This window comes from Melopsittacus undulatus, chromosome 2 (assembly GCF_012275295.1).
Source record: "Melopsittacus undulatus isolate bMelUnd1 chromosome 2, bMelUnd1.mat.Z, whole genome shotgun sequence".
NCBI classification, from domain to species: domain Eukaryota; kingdom Metazoa; phylum Chordata; class Aves; order Psittaciformes; family Psittaculidae; genus Melopsittacus; species Melopsittacus undulatus.
This window is the reverse complement of record NC_047528.1, coordinates 65,392,937-65,410,051: the sequence shown is the minus strand read 5'-3', so window position 1 is coordinate 65,410,051 and position 17,115 is coordinate 65,392,937. Positions and strand designations below refer to the sequence as shown.

General features: G+C 43.6%; 2 protein-coding genes across 3 annotated transcripts in view; one reads left to right on the top strand and one right to left on the bottom strand.

Moving 5' to 3' along the window:
• Positions 1-149: 149 nt before the first annotated feature.
• TXNDC9 (thioredoxin domain containing 9) lies at positions 150-9,508 on the bottom strand. Of its 2 annotated transcripts, none has more exons than XM_031050970.2 (5): positions 9,332-9,508; positions 7,096-7,312; positions 4,789-4,907; positions 2,644-2,898; positions 150-1,702 (listed from the first exon to the last, which is right to left on the bottom strand). In XM_031050970.2, the coding sequence occupies exons 2-5, from the start codon at positions 7,282-7,284 to the stop codon at positions 1,585-1,587; spliced, it is 681 nt and encodes a 226-aa protein (XP_030906830.1). In that variant the 5' UTR covers positions 7,285-7,312; positions 9,332-9,508; the 3' UTR covers positions 150-1,584. The 2 variants fall into 2 exon arrangements, with proteins under 2 accessions (XP_030906830.1, XP_005151433.1); XM_005151376.4 differs by lacking the exon at positions 9,332-9,508 and adding an exon at positions 9,053-9,178.
• A 2,051-nt stretch (positions 9,509-11,559) lies between these two features.
• EIF5B (eukaryotic translation initiation factor 5B) overlaps positions 11,560-17,115 on the top strand; it is a 38,063-nt gene continuing 32,507 nt past the window's right edge. The window contains exon 1 of the mRNA XM_034072323.1: positions 11,560-11,686. Within this exon, the coding sequence (XP_033928214.1) occupies positions 11,652-11,686 (35 nt within the window). The 5' untranslated portion in view covers positions 11,560-11,651. The remainder of the gene's footprint in view (positions 11,687-17,115) is intronic.

Below are 17,115 nucleotides of genomic sequence, written 5' to 3'. Positions count from 1 at the left end.
TCTCAATATGATGTTGTAATGTTAGAATTGTATGCAGTTTGCTAGGAATCCAGTAAGAACACATGCAACTTCCTGATGGATCTTATGTAAAGAAAAAATCTGGCCTGCAGCACCTATACCACCTATCTGAAAGGATGCAAAAGTCAGCATTAGAATTAAAATAATTTTATTTCAGTGTACATGAACAGAAATAAAATATAATTTTTTAAACTTACTTACAGAGATATATTGCTGGGCTGGCCCAATCACAAGTGTTCTCCACTACAAGGTAGCAAGACTGACTAGACTCACTTCACTGCTTTTTGGACCAACTGGATTCGAAGTACCACCTCAGAAGGGTCCTTCAGCACAAAGCAAACTATTTTAATTTTTTTTGAAAATGAAAAGAACATTCTTCAACTCTTCAGCTAGCCAGAAATTTTGCATTGTGTTCCAAGGAAATCCTCCCTTGAAAACTCTGTCCATTACTGAAGAACAGTACACAGTGTACGGCTCTATAGCTAAACTTAACAGATCAAGGCTTCTCCCAAGCACTTTTCTCTATTCTACTCTCTTGTACAAAGCACCTGCTATAAAATCCACACATTCACAACCACAGAATTATACAAACCTGTGAACAAGGCTATTTTCAATATGCTTGTTGCTATGTGCTATTACCCGCTGTATCAGCTTTAACATGCAGCGCACATAGATGGTAAAAGCGCATTTCTCTTGACCATCTATTTCAGAATTCACAGAGGTTACGACTGTTTTTACAACTTATAGTGCAACGTAGTTTAGTTATTTAATATCATGATATGGCACCATAAGATAAGCAACCATTTGTTAAAATGCGTAATTTCTTTACTTATCACTTTGTAGTGCTTTACTGATAGGTAATAATAGATTTTAAAACACAACTGGAGAGGATCAGATAGGGAAAAATCTTTTTAAAAAAAGTGTCTGTTATCTCCTTTAATGAAGAAAATCAGCAAATAAAGAAAAAAAAAACCCTCTAACCATCAGATTCAAGAAAGGCAATAAAAAGTAGCTCTTCACACAGTAGTTAAACTGTGGACTCCTTGCCGTATGCTATGGATGCCAGGATATTATGAATTAAAGAGATTTTTTTTCCATGATTTTAACCGGCAAATGCTCTCAAATGTGGAGTTCCCCACACCACAGACTGCTTCGAGTATATTCTGGGAAAGATTATCTCCTCACTCTGGTCTTTATTCTTCATTGTGCATCTGCTTTTGGCCACTGACACTGGATGCTGGGCCAGAAGGGACCTTTGGTGTGACTTGGTACAGCTGTTTCTAACAGTTACTTCAAAACTCTTCAGAAACTTATACTTAAGACAAAGTTCATCATTTGCCATGGTATTTAATTAGGACTCAGATTTTTTAATTACAAATGACTTCCAAAAGAGGAAAAATAAAATAGTTAAGCTTTTTTCTGCTATGACTCAGTTGTATAAAACTGTATAGAAAAATGAGCATTATGTGCAGATGTAATGAAAAGCAGTAAGCTGTATAAAAAACATTCTTAGAAATGTACCAAGCATAAACAAAAGATGATTTATAAATACATATAGTTGCCATTCTAGTCATCATCAGAATCTGAATCATATTTCTTTCCTCTTACAGTCTTCTTATCCAACTTTGTAAAGCTTGTTCCAAATTTCTTTTGACTTTGAAAAGGTGGGTCCATCAAGTTACCACTAGAGAAAAAAAGAGTAAGACATGTTGATTAAAGCCATATTCATGCAGACAGTAAGTAGCAGCTCTCATTACCAGTTTCTTCAGAAAAAACATTGTAAGAGAACACAACCCCTACTCCCTACAGCCACCCTAATCAGCACTGAGTTGTTCCTGGCATAGCACATCCTGGACAAAATGGCCTGGGTAACTGTACTTAAGACAGGAGCATGCACATAAACAGCAGCTGTGAGTGGGGCTCTAGAGAAAAAAAGAAAAACCTATGTGGAAAGGCTTTTGCTGCAAACTAAAGACATCTATCTGCCAGACTACAGGAAGGCCCTTAGTGACATAACTTATGGTGCACTTGGCAGTCCTGGGGTAACAGCTGGACTTGAGGACCTTGAAAATCTTTTCCCACCTAACTGATTAGGCAGTAACCAGGGAATTAGAGAGACTTTTCAACACAAATAAGAAGTCAGAAGTACAGAAGCAGCTAAAATTTTGTAACAAGGACTTCGGAGGGACACCTCACACTAAACCATGTTACTCAAGACTCTGTCCGACCTGGCCTTGAACACTGCCAGGGATGGAGCATTCACAACTTCCCTGAGCAACCCATTAAAGTGCCTCACCACCCTTACAGTAAAAAACCTCTTCCTTATATCCAATCTAAACTTCCCCTGTTTAAGTTTGAACCTGTTACCCCTTGTCTTATCACTACAGTCCCTAATGAACAGTCTCTCCCCAGCATCCTTGTAGGCCCCCTTCAGATATTGGAAAGCTGCTATGAGGTATCCACGCAGCCTTCTCTTCTCCAGGCTGAACAGCCCCAACTTTGTCAGCCTAATGTCACTTGTATACAATGTATCAAAGTTACAAACGATTACAGATCCTCCTGTCTGCAAGCACCTTTTCCTTACACTGAATCTGAAAACAAAACAATCACAATCCAGTTAATTACCTGTAATTAATTACATCTGCACAGCCTAATCTCCATTCTAAGGTCTCTGTAGTGAAGTCATCAGTGTTACCAAGATCAGTGAAACCCACAACATAGTCTTGTGTTTTTCCATCTTTTACCAGTGCTAGAGTGGGAAGTACTTTGATGCGCAGTCTCTCACACAAGAAAGGAGACTTTTCAGCATTTAATTTCACAAATTTTGTCTCAATGTGCTTTTTTGCCAATACAGTCAAATGTCTGTCCATTATTTGGCACCTGTGAAAAAAATCCAAAATGCATAGAAGTGTTAGACTCAATAAGCTGAAGAACAAGCATTTTAGAGAACGTTTAAACAGTGAAGAGGTAATTCTATCACACTAACTCCTCAGATATGACCTTTGTAATTAAGAATTTCGTTTAAAGAGAAACTGTGTTTCAAAGGTAGCTGGATTTGATGACTACTAGAGTAACAGCCTGGAGCACCTTTATTGCACAATTACACCATCCATTTCTCTAATTCCTTCCTAATTACTCCCACATACATCTGAAGGCCTCTCTCGTTTCTTGAGGCCTGCATTTATTGATGAAGTTTCCCTCTGACTCCTGCTCTAGCTCACAGCCTGTCAGCTGGAAAAATCCCTCTATAAGAAACTTCACATTGCCAGAAAAGTGCTCTCAACATGCTGCAGCATTTTGGTGTTTTTCAGTCACCACCCCCACAACCAAGATGTGGTAACTCACTGTACAGGAAAATAAAAATAAGCATTTGAACAGCCTGTTTCAGTAGTGCTATGGGCAAAAATAGTTTGCTTTTCTATTGCAATGGAATAGGAATGAGCATACAATTATTCTCAGCTGGGGGACAGTAACATGAACTGCTCAAAATACTTGTCAGATGTCAGAGATCTGTAGACCTGTCATCTGCAACCTCAACTTTCTGGACTGTCTTCTTCAAATGATTTGACTTAGCTGCATCAACTCTGTGAAGTGACAGTCTTTTAACTCCAGAGGAGAGCCAAGCAGATCAAAAAGCTGGAGTGAGCAAGGATGAAAACAACTTCATAGTGTGGCTGGTAAACATGACACACTAGCTTCAAACTAGGTGTCAGCATGATGCATTTTACAAAGGACTTTCTTTTAAGTTCTTTCTGCTGAGTCTATAGACTTGTTGATTCAAGAAACTAGAAAACAAGCCACCCAAACCTGTTCTAATCTACTTTATCTTCAGAGATAGTCTTTCAACTTCTTTGAGAAAAAGCTAGCCAGATACAACTGCTACACGTATTTCTGAAGCTTCAATGCTAACTTAGAAAATGTAGGATACAGACACCTCACTTAGACATAATGCAGCTTTGACCTCTTTCAATTTCTCATATTGAGGCCATTTCAGTTTATATATATTCTATAAGCTAGAGAGAACATAACACCTTGGGTGGAGGGTAGCATGACCAACCAACACCAAAACCAGGACAACTGGCTCTTCTTTTAACAAACTACTCTTACTTTGCAACTGCATTTTAACAGAAGACACTAAGACAGACCCACTGAGGAACAGCCTACAACCCCCAACTTCCAACATTCTTCCAAGGAAGTGGGAGATCTTATTTTAGATTCCAGTTCTGAGTCAGGATGCATTGTCAGGTCTAGGCATCTCATACCCTAGAAGAGTGATATAATCACAAGGGCACACACAAAAAGGGAAAGCAGCTAAGCTGCAGTTGGTATCCACATGCTCTCAATGTAAAAGGTTAAACTCTGAAAATGTCTAATCTTTTTTATTTTTTTTGCTTGTCAGAACTGTCCAGAACAACCAAAGCAATTTTTTGAAATGCTGTTACCATATAACCACTACATTCAGAGACATGGCTCCCTCAAACTAAACAATGAAACACAGCACTCTCTCAAATATGGTCAAAGAAGTTACACATTTATATTGCAATCAACTATTTAAGAGTACTAATTGTTGTCAAATCACGTAAAGATTAATTGGAATGGGAAAAAAATTAAAAATCAAATATCTTGAGAAGGGAATGAGAACTGGAAAATGAAGAAATCTGATTATTTTAAAAATGCCTATTTATTTGTGGAATTTGAAAGAAAGAACATGCCCGTTTCTGTAGACATCTATAAACAAAAGGCTTCTTGAGCACAGTTTATTTACTATACCTGAATGTTGTATCTCTATAGAAATGGCACACCACATTTTTACTTTCTTTGACTTCCTGGAAAAAGTCTCTCTCGCTTGGGATTTCTCTGTATTCTCCATGTCCTTTTGAAAGCCACTCCTTTTGGAAAACATAGGAGGAAATAATTAGTATGGATTATGTTAGTCCTGCACCTACATGCAAAATGTATAGCTTTTAAGAAAAATTAAAGATGGGACCTGCAGTGGAAACCCATTTCATACTGTTATAGAAGGAGAAACAAATTTCTTCTCCCTTTCAGCTCTGTTTTGAAAATACACAAATGTCACCAGGCTAGACGATATTTCTGGGTTGCCTCTTTCTCAGCAAGAGATAGGTGGCTCAGCAGTAAGGCCGTCTTACCTATTTGGCAATACAAATCTTGCAGAGCTGCATAAACTTCTAGAGTGCAGCCTCTCAGTAAGACTAGACTAGTTCAAAGAGAACCAATGACAGAAAATTCTCTGCAATTGAAAACTGCTGATCAACAGCTTGGGCTAGTCTCTCTAAAATGTTTTTGTACACTCACAGAACTCTTGTCCAGAACTGATTCAAGTCATTACATGTCTTAAAATAGATTTCTTCCACTTTTTAACCCTCTATGAAAAAAAAAACGGGGGAGAAGAAAGCCTGCTAACTCACCTGCAACATATAACGTTTATCTGTCACAAAACAGATACTGAAGGTATCTTAGTATGAGCCAGGCTTCCAGAGAACCATTCAGGAAACACACACATACCACTAATCAGAAAATGTATGGAAAAATTTCAAAATTTCACAACCAGGTAACTTCACCTGTCTGATTAGGTGTGCAAATACAGTCTAGAAAAAGATAATGCACTTGAGAAAGAAACAAACAAATGAGCTTCTACAATACTGGAAGTTAATAATTAAACAAGTACAGACTAAGCCGAATTATTAGAAGTAGTGCAGTATGACAAAACCTGACAAAAAACTTTTAATTTCCAAGGCGGGGTGGGTGGGGAAGAAGTATAGATAAATCACTGTTCTTGATCTCACAGTTCTGTCTTAGCAGAGTAGGGGGAAAAATACCCAAGCAAACCAAAAATATCCTTTCAGTTATATTAGCATAGAAAAAAATCTCCTGGACATCGTACATAGGTCTGACCATATGAGGAAGTCATCATTATGCTAACCAAAAAATTACTTATTCTTCAACAGTGGATATGGTTTACTTCTCCTCTGCTTCCAGACCAGTGTGGCAGCACACACCTTTTACAGAGTAGTATCCTACTTCAAATTTGTATTTGAAAATGCATGAGAACAGTTACTTAAGATCAACTGACATAACCAAGTTTTCACATGAGAAATATCACATGTTCACATCCAAATGTTATGACTTCTGAAAAATGAAAACATTAGAATAAACTGAACTTTTGAAGACAAGCAAATAGTTTGCCACTTTCTCTACTTCCATGTTTAGATTATCAAAGCCACTAACCTTGCCATACTCCAGCATACCAACTGTGCCATGTCATTTTATTGCATTCCCATTTCAGAGCATGGCATTAGCTTTTATGGGTTCCATCACAGCTAGAACATCTCTCTGAACCCAGTCACCCTCCCCCCAACCCTTTCTATTTCTTTGGTTTGGTTTTGCTTAGATGGAGTAAGCTAAGAAACCTATGGCTTCCCTACTCCCACTTCAGACTGTGAACTATGTTCAAAGAGACTTTCTGGGGAGCACAAAGACCACAATTTAGCATGAGGTACCAGGGAGCAAAGCAGAATTTCTTTCTTGCAAGAAGAAATGAGCAGTCATACAAAGACCTGTCGCTGGGTTAGGACTGTGATAAATGATTTCACCCTAGTAACAACAAAAAGCTCTGTATTGTTTTCCTACCCTTAAGAGAATGGCATGCATCACTTACATGCTGTAACAACCTCATGATTTTGGAAGCTTAAGGGGCCTAAAGGCTTATGATTAGATTGCTTACAAGGCTTCCGCTTCCAGACAGCAATGGTCAGTGAATAAAGACACACACTAATATTTGTATGAAGCTCTTTATCCTATCTTTACTGTAAAGGATCACAAGGTTGTTCTCAGCTCCCGTTAAAAAACTCAAAGCATGCGCACATTGACAGACATTTGCTTTACTGGGTAACTTAAAATTAGTAAGTACAGAAAGGTGAGGAAGAAAAAAACCCACCCAAACAAAAAAACCCAAACAACTCCAAACCACTTAATTCACATGCAAAATTTCCCTAGGATTTCCAAGAAGTCTGTTACACTGTATACATCAAGAGTCTATACTACTACAGGAATGACCTGTTTCTGCTGCTGGGCCTTTTTTAGTGCCTCAAGCCTCCTTTGTTTAAGGCGTTCCAATTCATCTTCATCCATCTGATCCATCTTCTGCATTTCAGCATCCAGATGTTCTTCCACAACCTTGGCGGTCTGAAGGATTTCATTCTCCAGAACTTTTTGAAGTATGTCAACAGAGGTATCAGCAGCCATCTTTAACTAAAAAGTGATCTCTTTAGAGCTGTAGAAACAGTGATACATGGAATTAACATTTATACAAACACTTAATTAGAAGCCTGACCTCTCTTACTTGCAGTTCACATTGCAGAGAAACAAAATGCTATACTATTTGAAGATAATTGATTGTTCTTTTCTATAGCACAACTCCCTCTGGAAAATACTTTCTCATTGATCACAGCTGGCAACAAAGATACCAGTCAAGCCCTTTTCTCTCAGTCCCAAAAGCAGCTATTGAAAGCACAAAGGAACCAGAAATTACTTGCCAATATAAAGAAGTAGAATTCATCAGTTCCAAAGAACTCTCAGGCCAAGCCATGATCCATGCACCTTTAATAAATATTCTGAAACCAGGAAATATAATTGGAAAGCTCCAAGCTGATGAGAGGAGGTATAAAATGTCCCAGAGTAAGTCTAAGCAATGCTCAGTCTGTAGGCAGCCATCAAAAGTTTAAAAGTAGTTACTTTTAGTACCAGATACAGATTAACATATTTAAATCTGAATTAGCACTCCTCAGCTAAAAGAAATACAAGGTGCTCAACAGCAAATGCTTTAGGCCAGTATGCTGCTTCAGGCCAATACACTGCTTCAATTAGTACAACAAAATTGCTATTGCAGACATCAGCCTATGGCAGCCAGCAAAAGGATTTAACCCCCTCCAGCAACTACCTAACTGCTGTGAGAAGAAACACAGCTAAAATCATTCCTCTGTAAAGGTCTCCCTGCCGAAACACTTCAAAATGCACAAGATACGAAGTTTGGGGCTCATGAAGAGCTAGGCCAGTGTAACTGATTATTCTCCCCAATAATCTTACGCTACAAAAAAAAATATTAATGCCACGAGTGATGGTTTCAAAATGGGGACAGTACGCAGGCACCCTAATCAGATTCTCAACCTGCAGGACATGGATTTGATGTGAATTGGGGTTCCAGATTACTCTTGTCTGTATTTCAAAACAGCCAAACTACCGGTGCCATTGGCTTTGTAAAACACCTTGCATGCCGAGGCAAGCAAACGTTTTAAATAGCGATGGCCAAAGTATCAACATCACGGCATCACTCCAACTGCAAAGCAACCTCAGCAGTGCTGAGCCTGTTGACACACTCCGCACGTGTCACTACCACTCTTGCTCTGACCTGCAGCGCCTCATCTTGGACTCCCTCTCACTGAAGCTGAAACTACTAAGTCTCTCCATAACCGTTTACTATCTCCTTTCTTGCCTTTACATAGGAAAGAAAAAACTTGCCAGCACACATCAGAAGCTGCTAGGTATTCAGGGGAGAGAGGGAAACCTGCTCAGCTGAGGCAAAAGGAGGCTCGTGCTCCCAGCAAACAGGAAAGAAAACATAAGAACACCAGCCAATGCCCACCACAGCTTGAGGCCCCCAGAGGGCTCCCGGCTCCCCCAGCCGCGGAAGCCTGGGTGCCGATAAGCATTTTCTACTCTGCAAGGGAGTGCGCCCGAGGCTGGCTCCCGAGGAGGCTCAGCAACGCTGGCGGGGTTGCGGTCCTGCCCGGTCCGCTGAAGAGGGGCGCTGGGGGCCCGACCCACGTCCGTGACGAGGAGCGCCACGGAGTGAAGAGGACCTGCACTGCAGAGCCGTTACAAAGAACGCACCCGCGCGAGCACACACCCACCCATCCAGCTTCTTACGAGATACCCAGGGAAAACCTCACCCTCTCCCAGCCCCGCTGTCCCGCACCACAAGCGACTAGAACCATGGAACACAAACGCCACTCACCCCTCCTCTTCGTCCGCTACCGCGCACAGAACAGCACAACACCTTCCCCGCCTCACACCGGCCGCACCCCACCGAAGTCTCGCGAGAAAGCACGCAGTACGCGGCCCACCGAGCTCCTCAACAGCTTAATACGCATGCGCCGATGTGGGTGGGTGGGGAGTTGCACCGGCAGGCAGCAGCCGGGGGGGCGGGGTTTAGTGTGTCTTCCCCGCGGCAGGGGCGGGGCTCAGCTGCGGACCCACCGCTTCCGCGCCACTGTTCCAAGCTGACGGGGCTTACCACTGCAGGGGCAGCTTTCTGCCCCGTCCCGTCCTGTTCCTTTCCGTTAGCAGTCGCGCTCCTCCCGGCGTTGCTCACCCGCCTATCTCCGCCTTTCCCTCCTGTGACCCGCCTGACGGAAGAGTCGGAATCAGGGCCGAGCGATTCTGGGGCGGGGCAGGACACACCCCTTCGCTGCGAAGCCCCGCCCGTTCCCTCACCTCAGTGTGAGGCGGTTGTAAACGGCAGTCGAGTGATGCCGCCGGGGGGAGTTGGGGGGTATTACTGCTGCCTTCCTGGGGGACTCCTCATGGATTTCTGCTCGGGGTTGGGGAGTGTGAGGCCGAGCCCCCGCAGGGAATCGGGGCGCGGCAGGGTCGTAACGGCCGGGAGCTGCGGGGTTAGGCCCCTCGAGTGATGCCGTGAGGTAAGGGCGCCTCGGTGAGGGCAGGCGGGGCTCGGGCGGGCGCTCCGGCAGGCCTGGTGAGAGCAGGAGGGCAGTGCTGGAGTGGCCGGGGCTTGTCTCTGCTGTTCTTGTTGCAAGTGCGCTGGAAGATGCGCAGATTTAAATAACAGGATATTAAAGTGTGATTAAAAAATCCTAAGTGTTCTGCTTTCTTGTTTCCTGGAAATCTGATTTACCAGTACTGAACTATGCTGATGGGGAAGGTGGGGCGGGAAGATAAACTTCTGGTCTTATCTGCAGTCTGCTGGGTGCCCGAGGTGGGAGGGCTGATAAGGAGTACAGCTGTATGAAGGTGGAGAAAAGTAGGAATTGAGGGCTTTAGGGAGAGAAACAAGATGGAGGTGGTGATCCTGAGACCAGAATATGAAGAGAACAGTGAGCCTTGCCCTGTCTGCCAAGGGCTTTGACTTTGATTCATGCTTTGCTGAGAAAGGTTGGGCCAGGTGATCCTTGAGGTCCATTCCAACCTGGTATTCTATGATTCTGTGACAACGGCAGAAAATGTGCTGCTCTCGAAGCATATTAAATACTGTGATATCCGAGATCTGCATTATCATTGTTATTCCTGCCCCATCTTTCTTTGTTCTTGAGAAACATTAGCAAGAGGAGATGGGGTTGTAACTGAGAGCCTCCCCCTCGCTGTAATACTCAGTGCTGAATGTCTGACTTCCGTACCACATGTCTGTGAGTCTACATCCTGTCTTCTCCTGTCCCACAGCAGCACTGTTCAGTCTCCCTTGCAAGACAATGAAGCACTGTTTCAGCTCCTATGCTGTTTCTTGGAGGGGAGAGGCAGAAAAAAATCTCTACGCTGAGAAAATGTGGTGAGGAGGGAAAGAAACACTTGGCTGATGTTGCTGCCTGGCAGCCCAGCTCCCTGTCAGGGTACCTCTCCTGTCAATGGAGCTGAGTTTAATCCTTTACACCGTGGTACAACAGAGCCCTGCCTACTCCATGCCCCTGCTTTGGTGGGAGGCCAGGCACCACAGGGCAGGTGGTACCATTTTGTCGTTTGCACCTCACCTCCAGCTGGGGTAAGTGCTGGGAATGATGGACCAGCAAAACCATGAGCAGAGGAAAGATGCCGAGGTGCATGGAATAGTGCCTACACCTCAGGTACTGCCTGCTCACCCTGTGCCCTGAAAGCTTTCCTCTTAGCCACTCCATTTACCCAGTTGGACCTAACTATCCTGTTTGCCTTTGGATAAAAGCTTCTCAGATGTGTTTACTTTGGCTATCTGGTTGTTCTTTTTATGACCAAGCAGGGAGCAAACGTGGCCTTTTGGGAAGGTGGGATGGAACCTGCAGATCTGGGGCATTGCTTAGATCCTTGCCAGGGCTCCCTGAAGAACGGAACTGGTGGAAGTAAAACTGATGTTGCTGTGTCCAGTCAATGTAAACCCTGAGAGTAGCCATCAGGTATTGGAACAGGCTTGCCAGGGAAGTGGTGGAATCGCTGTCCCTGGAAGCGTTCAGAACTCATGTAGATGAGACCTTCAGTGACGTGGGTTAGCGGTGGTCTTGGCAGTCCTGGCGTGAAGGTCGGACTTCATGATCTTAAAGACCTATTCCAACCTAGTTGATCCTATGATTCTTCCTCTCGGTGCATCTCCCTGCTGCGCCGCCTGTTCCCCCTCCGGCCGGCAGGGGGAGCCAGCGCGCGGAGGCTATGCCCGGTCGGGGCGGCGGCGGCGGCCGCCGCTAGTCGCGGGGCAGGCCGGGACGGCGGTGGAGGTGGGGCGGGGAGGGCGCGTGCGCGGGGCGAGTCAGGGGCGGGCGGCGGTGGTGGAGGCGGTGGCTTTCCACTTATGCACGGGGCTGCGCGCAGGCGGGTGGGTAGTGCTGAGGTGTGGGGTAGGCGCCGGGGCTGCCGCTATGGGCAAGAAGCAGAAGAACAAGAGCGAGGACAGGTAGGATGGATGGTGGCTCTTCGCCTCTGTCCCTTTCCCTAGGCTGTTGACACCGGTGGTGGTGAGCACCGGTGTCGCGGCGCTGAGTCAGGCCTGCAGGGGCTCGCGGCCTCTTCGGAGGTGGCGGGCAGGCGGGGCGCGCTAGGCCCAGCTCGGCCCGGCCCGGCGGACGTTGGCTGGGTAGAAGGCCCGGTCGTGTTCTTCATCCGTGGAGTGGTATTGGCTGTGCGTACGGGCCCGACCGGCACTGGAGGCCTGAGGATACTGCGGGCCGGGCCGCGCTGTGCAGGCGGGCGGGTGGGTGTTCTGCGGCGGCGGTGGGAGAAACTTGTCGGTTAGCGCTGGAGCGGCTGTGTTACTGCTGTTGTTGCCACCGCCTCCTTTGCCTTCTCTCTGCATGCTGCTTCCTTTATCCTTGCCTGGACTCTCGGGCGCTTGTCCGAGAGCAGTGGCAGCTGACTGCTGGTTGCGAGAGCCGATCTCGGTTGTCAGCTAAAACCAGATGTTTGGTGCAGTTGCAGTGCCTGAAGGGTTTTTTTTTTTAATTTAGTTTGTTTTTTTTTTTTTTTTTTTTTTTTTTTTAATGGGAGACAGTGTTATAGGTCACATTATAACTTGATGACATGTACATGTTTAATAAATGTAGATGTTGGATATTTTAATGATTATAAGGGAAGAAGATCACTTCTGTGGTTATGTGTGTGTCGTCTTGGGTACTGCCCCATCTGAACTTTCCTTGTGTGTAAGGATTTTTATAATGGCAACTGTATTAACCATATGGACCACTGACTGAATGACGTGTGTGTTTATAGTAGCAGGAGAGAACATATTGTTATTTGTTGCTATAAGATAATAAAACCAAATATAAAACCAATTTGGAGAGTGGTTTTAGTTGTTAATACTGATGAGTTAAATGAAAACTCGTATTTTCAAATGTGTTTGAAGTGGAAATCACAGCTTTTCCTTACCTAGACTGCGCAGGTTGTGTATCCTTTTTGAGTCATTGTTCCTCTTATGAAAGTACTTCCTATGCTGGCTGCTTCACAAAGCAGTTTTTTTTTTCTCTCTAAGCATTCTTTGCTACCTGTATGTGTATTGTAATAAGACGTTAATGTTAGTGACTTAAAGTTATTACACTTTACTGTGTTAGGGTGTGTTTTAGATTTTCTGGTCCTTTCAGAGTAGTGAGTATTTAACTAGTGAAGTGTTCTGCTTGTCCTGACTATTTTTTTCTTGCACCTTTTACCATACCACGTATGCTGCTTCTTAGAGTCTGTTATCAGCTTGTATTTCACAGGTATGTCTTGGGAGCAGCTCTGGTGAGAAAATGAATCAAGTGTTATTTGAGAAGGAAGAAGGAAGGGTTGGATTTTGTACTCGAAAAGAAAGGTGGCCTAGTGCTTGACTTTTCACCTAGTGTGGTAAATGCCAGAGTTGTGCAGAAGCCTTTGGGTGCTGAGGCACTGCTGCTCAGGGTCTTTCCAGTGATAGTGATTGGTGTGCAGGCGTGCTTTGAGAGTCTTGGTGCCTACTGGATACCTTATTCTCTTTGTGCATCTCTGCACATGTTTCTGTAGGTCTGTAAATTACTGAGCACAGTCTTTTCTTGGGTGCTGTGCACAAAATCTCATTTATGCTGAAAAATGGAGGCATACCTGAAAAGAGAGGCCAAGAATTTACCAGCAATGTGCCCTTGTGGCCAAGAAGGCAAATGGCATCCTAGGATGCATTAGAAAGGGTTTGGTTAGTAGGGCAAGAGAGGTTCTCCTCCCCCTCTATTCTGCCTTGGTGAGGCCGCATGTGGAATATTGTGTCCAGTTCTGGGCCCCTCAGTTCAAGGACAGGGAATTGCTTGAAAGAGTCCAGCGCAGAGCCACAAAGATGATTAAAGGAGTGGAACACCTCCCTTATGAAGAGAGGCTGAGGGAGCTGGGTCTCTTTAGATTGGAGGAGACTGAGGGGTGACCTTATCAGTGTTTACAAATATGTAAAGGGTGGGTGTCAGGATGATGGAGCTAGGCTTTTTTCAGTGATATCCAGTAACAGGACAAGGGGCAGTGGGTGTAAAGTGGAGCATAGGAGGTTCCATGTTAACATCAGGAAGAACTTATTTACTGTAAGAGTGACAGAGCACTGGAACAGGTTGCCCAGGGAGGTTGTGGAGTCTCCTATGTTGGAGATATTCAAGGCCCGCCTGGACAAGTTCCTATATGATGTACTCTAGGTTACCCTGCTCTTGCAGGGGGGTTGGACTAGATGATCTTTCGAGGTCCCTTCCAACTCTTGGGATTCTGTGATTATGTTAGAATAATTTAAATCCTGAAGGCTTAATGATTATTAATTCAGATCTAGTTGTTAGGAAAAAAAAAGAACAGTAACTCAGTTGAAATGGTTACATTCACCCTCACTGCTGCTCTGAGTTCTAGGATTTCATCCTGGTGATGGTAAGCTGCTACAGCGCGTTGTCAGCATCAGTACCCTTCATGAGAAGCAATATGGTTGTTCATTTTGGTGGTTTCATCTTCCTCACTCTAGGATCCATCTGAGATGTTTTTATATGCTTGCTAATGTGCCTTAGCTTCTAATTGGGTTGCAGCTCTGTGTCTCATCCAAATATGTAAAAGGCACTGTGTATTAGATAATGCTTCTTTCTTGTTTGTTACCCCTAAAAATGGTTTTGTCCAGGCTTGTGTTTCTCTTGGTCAATTGCTGGTGAGTTGTGGGATGTCCAGTGCTGAGTCCTGTACAAGCTGTCTCTGTCTGTGCCTGCATGCCTCTTCTCTCAGTCCTGTGCCTCCACTTCTCAAGGCATCTGCTGCTATATCAGGCCTGTATTTCTCTATACTACATCATTGTTGTAGAGCTGTGAATTATCTCATTCTGTACAGAGTGACTGCTTGTTACTGCTCTCTATGTGAGACTCTGGTTGCAGCCTGCCTGAGTAAACAAAAGTAGAAGCAATTAGGCATAGGCACCTGGTCAGTTAGAGAAATTGCTGTCACAGCTAAATCAAGGAACAGTTGCAGGCAGGTCAGTAAAAGTTCAGCGAAGTAACCCAAGTAACCAACAAAATAGCTGTAGTCCTAAGGCCTTGCAAGTGCAGTGCAGAGCTTATTTACTGCTACTAGCAGTGGCAATACAGTGTCACAGGGCCACATGACTGTATGGCAATGGGAGAGATGACGTGCAAGAATTTAAATATATACATGTTTGAGAAGGGCAGCATGGTTAGACTGGGTGTATTTTATAGCAGAGTTTGAGGGGATGGGAGTGAGGATAGACCTGGAAAACCAGTGACATTTTGGAATAGGCTCTGTCTGCAGATGTACTGTGATTATCTGGTGGTGTTCTAGCAGACATCACTGTGAATGTTGGGCTCCCTCGAGGGAGGGAGAGGTTGCATCAGGTATTTGCATCTGTAGCTTGAGATTGGACTTCAGCATCCCCTATCAGTCTCCCTTCAGTTTCTAGTAAAGTGAGAGGAATGGTACTGTGTAATCAAAGGCTTCTTTCAGTTTTGCCTCCTACATCTTCAGTTCTGTGACATGCAGTGTTGTTTCCTCTTCCATTTCCTCTTTCCCCAACAATTCTGTTACCATCCCTTATGTTCCTTTTGACTGCAGCTCTGCATGTGGCAGCTCATGGGCATAACTTGCAGTGCAGATGCACTTGCATGTGGGGAAGATGCATGTGGTGTGTCTGTGTTGTGAATATTGGTTTGAGAATGGATGTGACAGATTTTCTGCTTGTCTTTTGACATACTGAGCCAAGTTATGGAAGGTACATGTCATCTTTACTCTGCTTTTCTCCCTTCACCCACATAGCTTTGTCTTCTGTTGTGTGGTTTTACTCATCCCTTGTTTCTGCTGAGTACAGAGGAGGTCATACTGGTGAGTGTTAATTTATGTCTTGGAAGCGTGCTGGTAAATGAGGATGAGAATGAATTTTATCATGGGAACAAGGTGTAAGTACAAAGGGATAAGACCCTGAGTGAGATGATAGCTGTGTGAGCAGGAAAAGAATGGTGATACAGGATTGTTGTCTGTTACGAATACAGATTGCTGCCTGAACGGGTACACCTACAAACCTGTTTCTACTATACCAGTGCTTTTGTTACATTCCTCTTGAACTCTTATTGACTTGTGCTGCTGTTTGCTGTGCATCTGTCTGTAAAGAACAGAATGGTCAGATATATGGTCACTGTAGGAAAAAATTCAGTGTGGTGTGTGAAAAGTGATGCACTTTGTAAAGGTGGAGAATGCTTTGGGTCATAAATAGCCCCTAAGCGATGTGGAAGTTTTGCTTCCTCTTTGGAATTTTTATGTTTGTGTTAAGCACTCATTTTAGAATGAAATGTCATAGCAAATCTTAAAAAGAAAAAAAAAAGAAAAAAAAGATAGGAGTTTTCAGGCTTTCCTAATGGAAGAGTAGGTGATCTAATTGTGTAGTCTAGCTCCTCCCAGGAGTGATATGCCTTGGCTCTTGGATAGAGCTATAAAGGAAGAAGTTATGTCAAGGTTCTACCCTGCTGTCTTTGTGAATTTCATATAGGAGTATTATTACTGCTTTTTGAATGTGTGGGAAGAAAGGCTGTTGTAAACTACAGAACTGTGATTTGAATTCAAGCTTCAAGCTGCTGCTGTAGATTTCCAAGTACGCTGTATGGTATAAATTATTTCCGGCATAGAATACGGACCTTTTCCCCTTGATGGTGTTATCTTTTCATGTGTTTTTACTCTTTTCCCAACGGTAAGTCATCTTCCTCTTAGTGGCTTTCTTTCGTTTCCAGTAGGTAGTCTTTAGGTGTGTTTATTCTTTCTTGTGCCCTTTAATATTGTGAACTGTTGCCTAGGCATACCACTCTGATCATTCATGCATGTTGCTTTAGAAGTTAGAGGTGCCAGCTGTGATTCTGCAGCCAAGAGTGAACACTGCTGCTAAATTAAGACATAGAGTGCTGTTGCTTATGCTATATATTGCCTTCTCTTCTACAGATTAAACTCCTGTCATTGTCTACTAGTTGTTCTATTTGGCTCTCTTTTATTAGTCTGTTAAGTAGCATCTTAATGTTGTGTAGGAAAGTTCTGTGAAGGCTAGCAAGCCTTCAAATACCTGTAGTTCAGAAACATTCTGTACATTAGAAAACATAACTGTATCTGTTCTGAAACATTTCCACAAGCAGAGAACATTTGCAGCTCCATTGAGAACAGGTGATAAACCCTTGAAATCCCTGTTTTGCAGTTCTCATCTGGAAGATGCTAGGATTTTGTACTGGAAGATGAAGTAGTGCAAGATAATTTTTCCATTACAGAAATTTGTTGGCCTGTTCTATGCAGATATATATTTCTATTTTCCCAACCTGTAGTTATTAATGCAAGCCTTTCATATTTATAAGAAAACTAATTTTATAGGTTTAGATTTTTTTTTGT